Genomic DNA, 14,805 nt, shown 5'->3' on the forward strand with positions numbered 1-14,805 from the left:
GTTACCCTTGAAGTTGTTACCAGTATAATCCAGTGGTTCCAGGCACTGTTTAAACTATGGCTTGTCTCTGGAGCGCATCTATTTGTGTTTCACTACTGTGACGTCGTAATGGCCTTAAACTGATCAGTAATTAATTTTAAAAAGTAATAATGTTTTCTAGACTGTGACATCGCTCTTGGAATTTAAGTCAGAGTTTCGAAAAGTCTTCAAAAAAGAAAACCACAGTACTTTCCCTCTTGGTATTCGTACAACCTCATTTACTTATGCCTACAATGTATGCTAGTGACAGAACTAAAGTAGGAATTGATTTTGGGAGTCTGGCCCTTTTGAAGTTCAGAGAGAAGAAGCTTGAGAAAACCTTAGACTGTCATTGTCAGTAGTAAACCCTCTTCCAGCCTGCTGATGGAGAACTTGCGCAACTGTTTACCCATCTACAGAAATTTTATAAAATCTCTGGTACCATGTTTTCATAGGGATTGACGTTTTAATGTCTGGGGTCAAGCTAGGAGGGGCCTGTCAGCCTCGTTAACCTAACTCTTTGGAGCAGTCCTCACATCACCCAGGGAAGCACAATGGGATTGTAACTGGGTGTTAACAGACTCCGATATAGGAAAGGCACGGCCTTATCTTTAGAGAAGAAGCCTAGCGAGCTGCAGGTGGCTAATGTCCACTTCTAGACAGATCTGATCTAATAAAAATGCAGATTGCCCCAGATAGAAGGGAGATGAGCCCCGGAAGTTTTTACACTAGTGGATGCAGTATTTCATATCATAGCAGAGCTGTTGTGTTACTCCAGAGAAAGAGGAATGAGTGAGCAAGTGCCGATTTTATTTTTTAAAACGCTTTAGAACAGCTCCTTAGCTTGAGCTCACAAAGGAAGCTTTAGAATTACAGAGCAATTTGAGAGTATGAAAAATAAAAAAAAGGTAATAGAAGTCCCCCCTCTCCATGCAGGGGGAAAGAATAGTGGCTTCTGAAACGAGAATTCTCACCTCTGCAACCTCGTCACCATTCATCATGCGTTCAGCCTTGAAGGACGAGGGTGGACTCCGGTCCTGTGAGGACGCTAATGCTGCACTGGGTTACACCGGGTTTGCTTTCCAGGGAGTGGATGAGTCGGGCGGTCTCAGCCTCCGCGCTCGTTCATCCACACTGCTGAGCAACTGCACGGTTGAAAATCATTCTGAAGAGCGGGGGTAGGAGGCAGGTTGAGGGCATTGACAAGGCAGTGTCACGGTCCTGTAAAAGCAAGTGTTGTTTCAGGTCAGGCAGACTAACAAAAAGACGGGGATGGGTGTTTAGAATAGGATCTGCATCTTGGCTTGCCCCTAGGGGAAGGGGGAGCAGAGAGCAGCTCTTTCCTAACTGTAAGCCCTGAACCTAACCTAATCCTACAGATTGGAGGTGGAAATGGGGAAGGTGGAGGATGGCTCTAACAAATAAGCATCTGAAGTATCATCTAACATCTCCACCCACCCCATCTTTAGAATGCCTTTGAAAAGCTATAGAAGAGCTAACATATAGAAGACAACCAGTAAGCAAAAATGAAAAACGATGGAGAATAAGAAACCTTCTGGGGGCAGGAAGATCTTACATCCCCAAAACATTAATTAAAAGACTCCTATTGTGGGAGTGTTCAGGCAGGGGGCCCATCACACTCCGAGGTCTAAAACCTGCGACGCAAGGTTTCGCGGGATCAGGTCTGCCGGGGGCTGGGAGATGGGAAGTGGGCCGTGGGAACCAGACTAGAATGTCACATACAGCACCTAGTTAATCGGCAGCCAGTCCATCACATTAAATATCCAGCCGTCATGTATTACCTTTCAAGTGAAAATGAATAACTCCCATTAAGAAGAAAATGGGTTTGAAGTCGATTCGAGACAGATTAAAGTACTGTTATGAATGTGTGCTGGGAGGAGGAGGGGTCCGTGTGTAATATGCTTGTCCTTGTACTTTTTAAATAATAGATGTTCTACAAACTTATGTAGACCAGGTTACCAAGATACTGGGGTTAAAGATCAGAAGATGTGCATTCTGGGAAGAGCATCCACTTCCTGGAATATTTCCTGCATTTTGCATTTTTATTTTCCAAAATTATTGTGTGGCCTTACGATTTTAATGAATAAAATTGATTTTTTACAACTGTTTATTAAAGCACACACCTGTAATGACAGCATCTTGGGTATCCATGTCAGAACAGATTTCAAGGCTGGAAACACACGCTAGGGAACTAGGCTGGATGAGACAGAAAGCAGTTTGACCAAAGAGTAAACATGAGGCTTTCTAAACCAGTGACCTCAGTGCTGAGTCAAATGATTTTTCAGTGAGGTAGGGAGGGCAGTGGGTATGTACTGTCTCACTACCATTTTCAGGATTTTTCTTCTCACCACTTGTAGCAAAATGCTGAAAAATGGAGTTCCCATCCAAAACAAGTGAGAGAGCCAGCCTTAAGATACTGACCAGGTTTTGGAATGACCACATCTGACCATTTGGAGATTTGTGTTTATACTGGAGGAGCCCTGCTTATTCATCCTTGTTAAAACCCTTTCAGCCCAGCTGTTTTCTCATCACAATCTTCCAGATCCCTTTCCATGCTTCAGAGAACTCCTTCCGCCAACACTTCCACGCTCACTGCTTGCTGCTTCACTCTCATGTGACTCTCCTTCCTCGTTGGTGTTTTGTTGTTTTGGTGGAGTGGGGTGCAGAGGGCATGTTTCTGGCAAGCAGAGAGGACACTTTCCCTCTGAACCACCCACTCTGAATAAACTCTTGTGTCTGGAGCACTGGCTCGATTAGAAGTTGGAGTCACGCCCTATCTAGTTCCACTCTTCAGTTACTTCTTCCCCAGAAGCAAGTTGCTGAAGCCACACTTGACTTTTTTGCATGCATTTGTATGCAGATATCCGTGTAAACCTTTCTCGGGTCCGTCCCATTTATCATGTCTCCTGTGATGTGCTGTGCTGTGCTGTGATTTCAAGAGCTGTGACAATAAAGTTGGAAGCACATCATCTATTACATCCATGAAAGCAGAGTCTGTCTGGTACTTGGGTTGACTCGTGGTTGGCAAAGCAATTGGTGAGACTTTCCCACCCACCCTCATAAGCCAGCAGATTGTGTCTTGATTGGGGGAGGTCAGAATAGACTGAATGTAGCTTAATCCAACTCAGAGCCTTTTAGTCCATTTCTGTACCTTTTTTTCTTAGTGTTCAGTTGTTAAAGTTGTGTAGTGACAGAAATTCATGGGGGACAAAAAGAAACACTTGCTTCTTTTCTAGCATGCCTGATAAATCAGTCCGGATGCTCATCCTACTTTAATTTTGGTGTTTCAAGAAAATCCTGTGCTATAAATGAATGTTGATTTTCACCCAACGCAAACCCTCTGGGAGCTGGCCTGGTCTGGCTGCTGTATTACATCTTCTGCTTTTTCTTCCAGCATCATCAAGCCAAGCAGAGAAGGAGCTGACAGATTCTCCTGCAACCTCCAAACGCATCTCCTTCCCAGGTAGCTCAGAGTCTCCTCTCTCTTCAAAGCGACCAAAAACATCAGAGGAGACCAAACCGGAGCAGGTGAGGCCAGAAGGGGCTGTGCTGGTGGGGGAGTGTTTCACATAACTGGGGGGAAGGGGGGGAGTGGAGTCTCGGGTGGGCGGGCTTGGGGCGGACACAGTTGCGGTGGGAACTGAAGATTCAGCCGGAGGGGTGGCTGTGTGTTCCCCACAGATGTACCAGTGTCCCTACTGTAAGTACAGCAACGCCGATGTCAACCGGCTGCGGGTGCACGCCATGACGCAGCACTCGGTGCAGCCCATGCTCCGCTGCCCCCTGTGCCAGGACATGCTCAACAACAAGATCCACCTCCAGCTGCACCTCACCCACCTCCACAGCGTGGCGCCCGACTGCGTGGAGAAGCTCATCATGACGGTAAGGCAGCTGGGAGCAGGACCTCGGGGCTTTTCTTTCCCCAGCGGTCAAAGGTGATGCAGCAACGTGGACAGGACTCTGTTGCTGGATGCGAGAGCCAGTGCAGAGTTGGAAATGTCAAAGATAGTTCTGTGACCTTTGTTCACCTTAGACTTGGCCTGACTGTGGCCTAAAGGGCTGAATACATATGCATTTCTCAACGTGCCTTATCATTCCTCTCTCCCCTCAGGACGCAGAGGCCTAGAGTAGCTAACCATTTACATGAAGAAGTTGTTATTCAGATTCTCCAAACCTTTACTGAGCAGGTCATCTTCTAGGTTGCTCTTAAATTCATTATGTCTCATTTCATCCTCACAACCACTCTGTTTTATTTAAAGAGTTTGACACGTTTACATTGACGGCTGAGGAAACTGAGGCTCAGAGAGGTTAGCTGACTTGATGCCCCTGCAAGTGGCAAACTCGCAGAATGTAGCCCTGTGACGTGGGAGTTTCTCAAGTGGATGCTTTCATTCTCAAAGCAGGAAGGTGCTCAGTTGGGTAGCACGTGGCGAGTCATGAACAAGGGCTTTGCATTTTGAGCATGATGTTGCTACACCTGCGGGGCATGGCTCTAAGTGGCCACTGTAAACATGGCCCAAAAGATTAGTATAAGGATTTAAATCTAATGTAATGAGAAAACTTTCCAAACGTCTACAGGCGATACCAGTATCCTGCATTCTGTGTATGCTTGGGCTGCTGGAAAGCCCTTTCCTGATCACTAGAGGAAAAACCCCCAAAGAGAAAAATTCTCACCTCTAACTTCCTTCAACAGTGGAGTAATAAGTTAATTTGATTGCCTTTTCGTGTGAAGATTCCCATGCAGGTCACAGATGTGTAACCTCTAGGCATTTCCCATTCCACTTGGTTACGCAAAATTAATGAATAACATTGTAAATGATGTTTAGTTGTGAGGAACATACATTTGATGATGCGTCAAGAGGACCTTAGCAGCCAATGGCAGGCTCTAAGGTGACCTAGCATGAGTTTCATTTCAAGTGTAAATGCACTTTCCATGGGTATTTTCAAATAGACAGACTGGTGAACATGGTTGAAAGGTTCTAAGTGGAAACTTCCTTTTGTGGATGGGTGGGTTTCTGTTACAAATTCCCCTGGAATTCTCTCCAGCCTTGGAAGTAACAAGGGGGATTTTCCTCAGGCCTCATCATACTTCCCACAGATGGCCTGGAACCATGGGAGCCTGAAGAAACAGGAAGAGATGTGGGGAGGGTGGCATTTTCACTACATCGTCCTTCTGCTCTGGTGATTATTTCTCCTGTTTAATATCAGTCTGGTCTAGGAAATGTGAGCCTGTAGTAATCTGTATGATTGGTTTACATCAGACAGTAAGTTTCATTTTTACATCCCTAGGGACTACTATATAAATTACATTTCAAATATCCATTGTTTGTCATACTTTTATAACAGCAACAGTATGGTACATTCAAAGTAGCAAGTCTGGTGGTCATTATGAATCTTCTTCATTTATCAACAGAGTCTTTGAGAGGAGGATGTTACTGCTGTGTTTGCTTGGGTACCAATCCCTAAGATATTTCTGGGTGTTACCCACTCAAGCAGTGATTCTCAACCTTTTTTTTGGAGACGCTGGTGAAAACGGTTCAGTAGCCTTACTGGGTATTCTGTGCACACTAAAGTTTGACAACTACTATTAAGAACTCTTTCAAATATTCTCCATGTTCAAAATTGTGTGTACAATGCCAGAGAGCACAAGGATACCCTAAAATCCATCCATGGAAACAGGTTAATAAACCCTATTTGAGAAGACTCCCTAAGAACATAATTACGGAGGAGAAACACACTCCCTAAAGGGGCTGTGCTTGGCACCTTGTACAGGAACCCCTGTGTACCTACCTCATTTGCCCATAGCAGACAATGGAGATGTTTTCTAAATATTTCTGAAAAAAATGTGCAAATTGTGGGAAATGTGCTGACTATAGGAAGTTCATTTGCTAGCAACAAGAGAAAGTTAATGGATTCAGAAATACAGTTGAAAGTTGTGGGAAATGTAATCATAAGGGTTTTACACTCGATTTAAAGGTGTATATAAGGATGATTTGGTACCCTGTCTTTGCATGAGAAGATGGAGTTACTGCATGGCTGTCAGTATTGAATTGGTTTCTCAAGTCATGAGGATGGTTTGCATTGAGCTAAATGAAGCAATTCCACCTCGACCCTTTAGCAGCATCAGCAGGAAAAGATGAGCAACCAGGGTTAGAGGGGCGTTTGTGGCCATACCTTGGGGTGAGCCCAGCATCCTATTTGAGGACTGGACTGCTGATCTTGGTCTCTGCCCTGACAAATTAAATAGTTGCCATTGTCCTTCCTCTGAAAAGTTTGGTGTTAATATGAAATTTGCAATTGTTTTACAACTAAGTGTTTATAATGAACCTGTGGTTAGAATCATGCCCCTGGAGGATATTTTACAGCAATTTTATTAGAAAATTGGCCAAGGGAAAGTATTGGTTAGGCTTTCTGATGATACATCTGTTTGTTCCTGGCCAACTAGAGCAGGAAACTCTGAGAAATGCCCCTCAAATCAGAGCTGCATTTCCTAAACCATATCATTAAGGAATGGTCAGTGTTCAGTCATTCATCCTCCAAGAGGAGAAAGTTATGTCTGCTTTATCCTTGAGTGGCTGGGATGAATGGCAGTGAGAGGAGTGAATCTTCTTCCTTGCCAGATTGACTGAGTTCACTGCCTTTGGCTGCAAACTAGGAGAGCCTGGCAAGATCCACCAAACAGACAGCTCCTGGCAGACACGGGGTATGTCCAGGGTAGCTAAAGCTATAAATTCTGGGAAATACTTTTTGCTGTTTGGGTCCAAGGGCCCAGGATCTGGCTTGAATTGGGTTTCAGTCTCTCTAAAAGTAAATTCCACCCTGATAAATGGAAATAGATTACTTTCTCTACAATGCCTTTCCGTTCAGTTGTAAATGGAGAGTGTTTTGAGGAGGCTTCATTTAATAATACCTTATCAGACAGCTTTCAGGAACCTGCAGTGTCTAATATGTCTGTTGCTATGGTAACAGTTGCTTGCTTATGCTCTGCATCTCATATCTGTGTCTTCCATGGGCCCCCTTCTTTTTACCGATGAAGGGGCTTGAAAAATATTCTCCACTGGGAACAATTGCAGCTCTGGCCCTCCGCTATGGAAACTGCACCCATACCACTTCATTCTGCTCGGCCTATTGGAAACAGAGCTCCAAACGGTGTCTTTACACATGTCATATGAAAGACGGAAATCTATAAAGCTTAAGGCGGTGAGACAGGTGCCCCTCCAGACCCAACTGAGCGACCCGCCCCCGATGTCAGTTCCATAGAATTCTCACCTATTTACTGAGAAGTCCGAGATTCCGAACTGGTGGCGGGGATATAGGGGCTGCTGCTCGTGCCCTCCTTTGTCTCACAGTTTTAGGCGAGGAGGGTTGAGGGCATAGGGGACAGGTTTCTGGCCCCTAAATGAGAATGGGAAAGACCACCTACAATGCATATCAGTAGTCTTAAATTATTCTAATTGATCACTGTCCTTCTAAGTGGCAGGACACACCACTGGGATCCCGGAGCACTAATACGGGGAAACTGTCTTTGTTCCCCAGTCACTTAACAGAGTATGACCTCATGGCAGAGAAGGGGGTTGGCTCTGGAGCAGCCCAGGAACACCTCTTTCTCTAGCCCTTCGTCTTCACTCCCTTAGTTATTCTGTACGTTTTGTCCACGCACAGATTCCCCTTGGCTGCCCCTGGACCTGCACTGCCTGCAGGTCCCCTCCACCCCCAGCCCGCCCCAGCTGTCTGTCTCCTGTGATGTTTTCGGTCAGCGTCTGTCTCTGCTCATCGTGTGCCTGTGCATCCGAGTCTCCAGATCAGGCTGGCTGCTTGGCCCCCCTGCACTGGGGGCTCTCGGGTGGCCAGCGGCCCTGAGGCTGTGGCACCCACTTGGGTACCAGCTCTCACTTTGTCTCCATCTCAGAGGAGGGTAATGAAAATAATCGGGCTTCATTAATTCCAAGCCCTGTGAGGTGATAGCCATTTGGAGCCTGTTTGCCAATTAGATGGTCTAAATTAAAAGTGACCTTGGTATACTGCCACTGCTTGCCTCTCCAAGTCTAATGAAGCTTTTCTCTCCAATTCAGTCCCCTTCTCAGCTTTTTTCTCCCTCACTCACTGTGTGTGTGTGTGTGTGTGTGTGTGTGCATGTGTGTGTGAACTGTTCATATGTTTCCTGTTCTCCCACCTACCTCCTTTTTCAGTCTTTCTCATTCTTAGATTTTAAAATCTGGTTCAGGGCTGCATTTGTTTCTGGCCCATATGAATTGTTAATATGGCCCTACAATTCTTCCTCTTGGGTTTTAGGTTTAAAAAAAAAACAACAAAAAAGATAGACAACGACATAGGAAGACATTTTAGAAGGGAAACGAGACAAAGAGAGAAACAGCCCTGTCGACTCCGTGGTCCAGCGCCCAGCCTGGCACATTTGGAAGGTAGTAAAGGGAAGGAGGGAAAAACCTCTGAAGCTCTCTCTGCTGCCGTGAGTTGCCGGGCTTGCTGGCTGCAGATGTGCAGAGACCAGCTGGCAGCCATCGAGGTCAGGGGAGGAAGTGAGCAGCCAGACCCTCACTGGCGCCGTCGACTTTGGGTCCCCCACTAGCTAGAATGCTCAGTTCTGGAAGCGGTTGGCTTTTAACTCCATGCTTGTTTTTTGAACAGGACCAATGCCTCATTCACAAGGTGTAGAGACCGGCCAGGTCTGTGCCAGGAAGGCCTGTGTCTGAGGCTTTTTCCCTCTTTTTTTCCCTCCACCTGAGTTTCTTCATTCTCTTGATTTTTTTTTACTGAAATATGAAGGATTTGAGTCTCCTTGGGAGTCTAGGTTTTGGCAAATCTGTACTTTCACTTGGAATAGAGAGCCTTTCAGAAAGAAGCTCTACTCAGGTGAGCAATGCCAAGGCTGTGGGGATGAAGGTCTCAGAGAAACCAAGTTCAGTACTCGCTCTAAGAAAGTACCTTTGCTTTCCAGCATGTGGAACTTGTTGGTTGCATTGCTCTAACCTCAGACAGGGTGGCCTTGAGAGGTGAATTTGCATGAGCAGTCCCGTTCAGAATTCAGCAAAGTGTATACACCCCTTGGCTGCTCAAGTTGTGGTATTTGGTCATTTCATATCCATGACCCAGAGAAAGCAAGGAGTGGGGAGGGCTCCTTATAATTCCAGCTTCTTCTATCGAAAAAGAGTCAACATCAGCGGCCCCTCCCAGATGTCACAGTGGGGACCAGACCCACATCTAAGACTCTGGGTTTTATAAGGTGTGTCCTTGGGGCTTTCGGGCCCACTCACCTCATAGAAACTTGAAATGCGTTAAGTCATAATCCAAAATAATGGTGAACTGAACAGGAGGTAGGAACTAGGTATTTACAAACCCACGTCACCTTCCCTAGTAGTTCAAGGGCAATTAACTTGAATCCCGGAATTTCCCTCGAGGGAGCCTGTGATTTCCTGAAATTATCTACGATAGTTTGTTTTAAAAGTATTTTCTCTAGGAGGCTGCAACTTTCATCAGATTTTCTAATGAGTTTATGATCTCTAGAAGGTTAATTATTCTGGATGTGAGCTTCTTGGACACAGGGACCCGGTCTTGCTGTCTCACAAGCGTGCAGCACGGGGACCTTGTACAAAGTTTAGTGAATGATGGTCAAATGAATGGATGAGCAGAGTCATTTGAGGCCCTTCCTTTTCATCAACTAAGTTGTTTTGGAATGGCTTAAGCGTGAAGATTCTTAGTACCGGCATGGAGCTCTTCTGTTTCTATCGTCATATGTGAGAATTGCTTGAACTTGAAGATTTTCAGCATCAGAGCAGAACTCCACATTTCCCTTGTTACATGTGAGACTTGTTTACTTGTTAGGAAGGTACTGCGCCTGTTCGAATGATATTTTCTTCCTACGTTTCCGTCAACTCTGCATGCTTGACTTGGCTGAGAGGAGCACATGTGGTATCCAGATCATCACCACAGAGCTGCTTTGCGTGGTCATGGCCGCCGAGCTTGAGAGACTCAAGTTCTGAGGCAGTAATGGCTCTAAGCAATTGAATTTTCTAACCAGAAAAACTCTGACTTTTGGTTCAAAGTCTGTTTTAATAGTCTGAGGTCCCCTCTGTACATTAATGAGTAGACTATGGGGGAATGTAACTTAACATACTCAGTGTTTATGGGTGTAAGATTATTGGAAGAATCAATCTACATGGGTGTCAGTGTAGGAAGCATAGGTGTTTAGACTGATTGTGTACTATTGTTTGGCCAAACCTAAAACTTTTTGTTTGGCTTTTGAGTGTGTGGATGGGAGGGCTTGGGGCAGAGAGAGTGAATGTGTAATGCTGCATACGCTGTCGGGACAGGGGAGCTGCTGGCGGCATCTAGTCCTCCGAGGGTCTCTGTGGTTTGGACACGTTTGGGGCGGCTCTGCTTACGACGCTGTGGCCAGGTTTTGTCCTCTCACACACTGGCGTGCTCCGACGCTCCTAGAGAAAGGGACGGTCTTTACAGAACTCTGCCCAGCACTGTTGACTGACCGCCTTTCCCACGGACTTTCAGCCGTCCATCAGAGGCTGGCTGGGATAGACTCAACCTTCCACACTGTGTGGCAGCCAGATATGATTGGGAAACAAGGAGTGCCAAGGCAAGTATTGAAGGAACTCAGCCTTTGGCCAACTTTCATTTTCTTCCGTGAGCAGAATTCCTCAGAGAGCCATTGGCAGGACCGTATTTTTGGCTCTTTACAAAAAAGCGTGGTAACTTTGAGTGATGAGCTTGAGAAGCTGGTAGGAGAGGGAGTAGTGGACACGGACACGGGAACATTAGTGTCCGAGAGCTGACGTGGGGCCCTCCAGCGTCCTGCACAGCAAAGAGGCTTCCATCGCAACCTCTCTCTTCAGACCCATGCGCAGACAGACCGCACCAGAATTTCTAGATCCTTAGGATTCTCTTTAGGGGTCTTCTTCTTTGCTTTCTGGGCATTTCTTGCCCATTAAGATTTTATAGGGCTTCCCTGGTGGCGCAGTGGTTGAGAGTCCACCTGCCGATACAGGGGACACGGGTTCGTGCCCCGGTCCGGGAGGATCCCACATGCCATGGAGCGGCTGGGCCCGTAAGCCATGGCCGCTGAGCCTGCGCGTCCGGAGCCTGTGCTCCACAACGGGAGAGGCCACAACAGTGGGAGGCCCGCGTACAGCAAAAAAAAAAAAAAAAAAAAAAAAAAAAATTTATATACCCAACATTTTTGTTTGTTTTCAGGGAGAGGTTGGGTAACACTATAGATGAGAAGATGCAGGTAGATAGAAGTAATTACGTAAACACGTATGAGGCAAGACTTACAGGTTTGGGGGCCCAGATTAAGATGCAGAGGAGCATGTGAGGTTGATGATTATATTTTGGGGAGAGTTAATTGATGGAAGGTGAAGGCAGACAAAGAACCGCTGCTTACTGCCTTCTTGAATCCCAATCAGGAATTATGATTAAAGTCGCGGCGAGACAACAGAGGGCTGATGAATTGGTGTCTTTTTTTTCTTTCTTTTTTGCCGTCATTCACACTTGATTGACTTCAACCTTTCAAGTGCAAAAGTCTCTCTTTTCCATTATTATTCATAGCCATCTGAGTTTTTCTAATTAAAGTGTATGAAAACAATTACTGATCCGTCGTACTGAGTCTGTTAGAGGGGATGTCTGCCTTACTGTAATGTGTATAAAAAGCCCACAGTTTTCTATAATGATGTGCAGCTGAGGTGTTAGATAATTTTATTCTTTTTTACTCTGTAGGGCTTTTTTTTTTTCACTTCTCATGATTCATTTTTCATAATTCCTAAAGATCCCAGGAAAGGACTGATCCTGCAGCTACAGCCGAGAAAGGAGGTGTGGGGGGGAGTCTTTTTTCCTTTCCCTTTCTCCCCCTCTTGCCCCCAACCTCGTGCTCCCCCTCGGTTGAGGACTATAAATTAATCGGTGACCTTTCACTTCTTGGATTCCCGCTGGACTCCCCAACCACACTGGTCAGAAATGCTTTCTATTAAAAAGAAAATAGATGGAATGAGTTTGGCCATCTCCGCTCCATTCCTAACGATTCATCCACAGCTAGCCGTAAGCAGCTGCTGGCGAGCTTTGTGTGCGGGTGTAGATTCTGTGAGAGCAGGGATTCTGTGTCACATTCACCTGCCACGCACCTGCTCTTCGTAAACGCAGGGTTCCTCAGAGCCCTTCTTCGTAGTGCCTGTTGCTTAATTTTTGCACCTACGGGCATCTGGGTTGCTGAGATTATCCTAATACCCTGAAATGTATTGAGGAGTTACCTTTTTGGATTTATGGGGACAGCTGTCTGAGTTTCCTTTAGGAGGAGTGGAACCTACCACTGATGATTCTAGTGAACACGTCAGCAGTGATTTTGAGCAAGGCCAGGATCCTCGAACCATTAAAAATTAATAGAAATTTATTTTAAATATTTAATTTTGAACAGTAATCTAGGTGTTCCAATCTTTGTAACAGCAAGTGAAGATACTATCTCAATAGTTGTGTTTGATGGGAAAGTAATGCCTCCAGGTGGGGCTGCGTGCCATGTAGAAAGGTTAGTGGTGACTGTAAGTTTCTGTTCCTGTAACCTCAGGGTCAGTTTGCTTCTCAGGCTGTCATCAAACAGGGAACGATTTCTAATTCATTTGGGAATATCATCGCCAACTACCTTCCCATCCTGTAGTAGGCAAAGGGATATTGCTGCTTCTTAAATGAAGAACCTTTTAGCCTTACGTTGGATGTTGAGGGCCTCCTATCACGTTAATGGAGGGCAGATGATAACTTGTTTGGACAAGCTTGCGGCCAGATGGCAGGAAAGCCTGGAGAAATAAATGCCGAAAGATCTGACCTTAAATTGTAGCTCTTTTGACCCAGGCTAATTCTGGAGTTGCTGTATTGAGAAACAGCCGTGGCCAAGGTGGGGCTGCCCTGTTGTAGAACGTAGGGTGCGGGGCACCCTCTGCGGCTGGGACACTGGCCAGAAGTCCCCTCTGATGCTGTGTACCTCAGGCAAAGACCCCAGGAGAAATCCTGACTGAAGTGAGTCATAAGAAATGCTCATTTGCACTTGATCTCAGCTTTAAAGGGTTACAAAATGTTGTTTCCTGGAAAAATCTGCCAGTGTGTCTGCGTGTCCTTAGCCTTTCCTTTGTTCCCTTCTCTTCTTCTCACCCTTTCCTTCGCTCTTATTGCCCTCCTCTTCTTGCCTGAATACATTCTGAAAACAGTACTACAATGCTCCCTGCTTCAAGATTACAGTGTACTTTACTAGGTATGATTTAATTAGGGCCCTTATTATGTTTTCAGCAGCTTAAGGTGGGCCTTTCAACTTATCTACCTAATTGGTTGCACAAGAAGTTTCACAGCCCATGACAAAACATTGTCAGTGATCAAAGTCAAAATTCTGCATAAAGGAAAAATATTAATAATAAGATTATTCTTCAAGTGTGCACTGCTAATTATGTCCAGAATGTAACCGTAGAAACGCTTTTGACTGATGTGAGCTTTGTCTAATAAACATGAATCTTCAGTGAGCTATGAAAAGTGACACCTCCAGCTTTACACTGGTGAAGGCTAATTTTGCTTATTAAATAATTTTGACACATTTCCCTATTTTGTGTCTCTTTCCTCGCCCTTTGACTCTCCTCGCTTCTCTACCGCTTGCTCTTCAGGTGACTACCCCTGAGATGGTGATGCCCAGCAGCCTGTTCCTCCCAGCGGCTGTTCCAGATCGGGACGGGAACTCCAGTTTGGAGGAGGCAGGAAAGCAGCCTGGTTAGTGTCATTATTCTTGACCCCTGAGAAGAGTAAACAAAATGAAACCTGGGGCGAAAATTTTCATGGAGCAAGAGTGCCAGGAATTCTTTACGATACTCCTAAAAGCTGAATGTAACTTTTCAAGGGATGAGGGGCACCGTTGTCAGCTACTTGATGCTCTGGTTCTTGGCATGTATTTGTGTACACACTTCATATGGTTTGAAGTGAGAAAAGCAGGTGAGAACCAGTGGGGTTTTGGTGGACATCTGTCCCCTTGACTATACAGTGAGGAAGTGACTAACCAGAGAGTCAGCCAGTAGACCCATGACTTACCACCCTAAGCCATCAAATACTCCCTCTCTGAGGACTTAATTATTAGGGACCTGTGGAGCACATGGGTGACCTCAGGGCACTGGATTAGTTGTCTTTCTAGGTGCTGTCATCTCTGCACAGAGCTCTTCTCTGAGACTTCCAGGAGTGCCTTATGGGAGGCAGCGGAGAGGTGCATTTGGAAAGAACACTGTTGTAGGCATAGATGCTGCTGGTGCCCCACGGTGGGTCCTAGCTGGATGGGGCCTTAGACCTCTGTTTATGAGTCTCTCCTACATCTTTGACACCTTGTCAGCAGCTGAGGTTTAAGCTGGGAAGAGTTACACCACACTACTGCCCCACCGTGTCTCCCTTGTGATTTTTCCATATTAGGCAGCATACAGCTGACCCAAAAAAGGGTCAGAATATTTACGGGTGATGATCTCACTGTAGAGAAAAGTTTTAATGTGTTTTCATAATTGGCCACTTGAATGTTCTTTGCTTATTGAATAGAGAGGACAGTCCAAAGTCACATTATAACAAGAAATTTAATGCCTAAAAATATATATATCCCAAAATTTCTTATATTACAGTGGATAGCAATTCTTGCAAATTCCCCACAGCTTAGGACAGCATGAATTCACATATTCTATAATTCAGATCCATGTAAAGGGGGTATCCCTTCAAGCCAGTTCTTGAGAAACTGAAACA

At 45.5% G+C, this 14,805-nt stretch overlaps 1 protein-coding gene and 1 long non-coding RNA gene across 5 annotated transcripts in view; one reads left to right on the forward strand and one right to left on the reverse strand.

Annotated features, from left to right (window-relative positions):
- ZFHX3 (zinc finger homeobox 3) overlaps window positions 1-14,805 on the forward strand; it is a 252,158-nt gene that overhangs the window by 225,616 nt on the left and 11,737 nt on the right. For both annotated transcript variants that reach the window (XM_060288472.1, XM_060288473.1), the window contains 3 exons: window positions 3,434-3,567; window positions 3,721-3,921; window positions 13,701-13,803. In XM_060288472.1, the coding sequence (XP_060144455.1) occupies window positions 3,434-3,567; window positions 3,721-3,921; window positions 13,701-13,803 (438 nt within the window). The remainder of the gene's footprint in view (window positions 1-3,433; window positions 3,568-3,720; window positions 3,922-13,700; window positions 13,804-14,805) is intronic.
- The window catches only part of LOC115856871 (uncharacterized), a 233,437-nt gene that overhangs the window by 31,929 nt on the left and 186,703 nt on the right, over window positions 1-14,805 (reverse strand). For all 3 annotated transcript variants that reach the window (XR_004041039.2, XR_009559890.1, XR_009559889.1), the window contains one exon: window positions 993-1,239. This is a non-coding gene — a long non-coding RNA (uncharacterized lncRNA). The remainder of the gene's footprint in view (window positions 1-992; window positions 1,240-14,805) is intronic.

The sequence above is a fragment of the Globicephala melas genome, chromosome 19, assembly GCF_963455315.2.
Source record: "Globicephala melas chromosome 19, mGloMel1.2, whole genome shotgun sequence".
NCBI lineage: Eukaryota > Metazoa > Chordata > Mammalia > Artiodactyla > Delphinidae > Globicephala > Globicephala melas.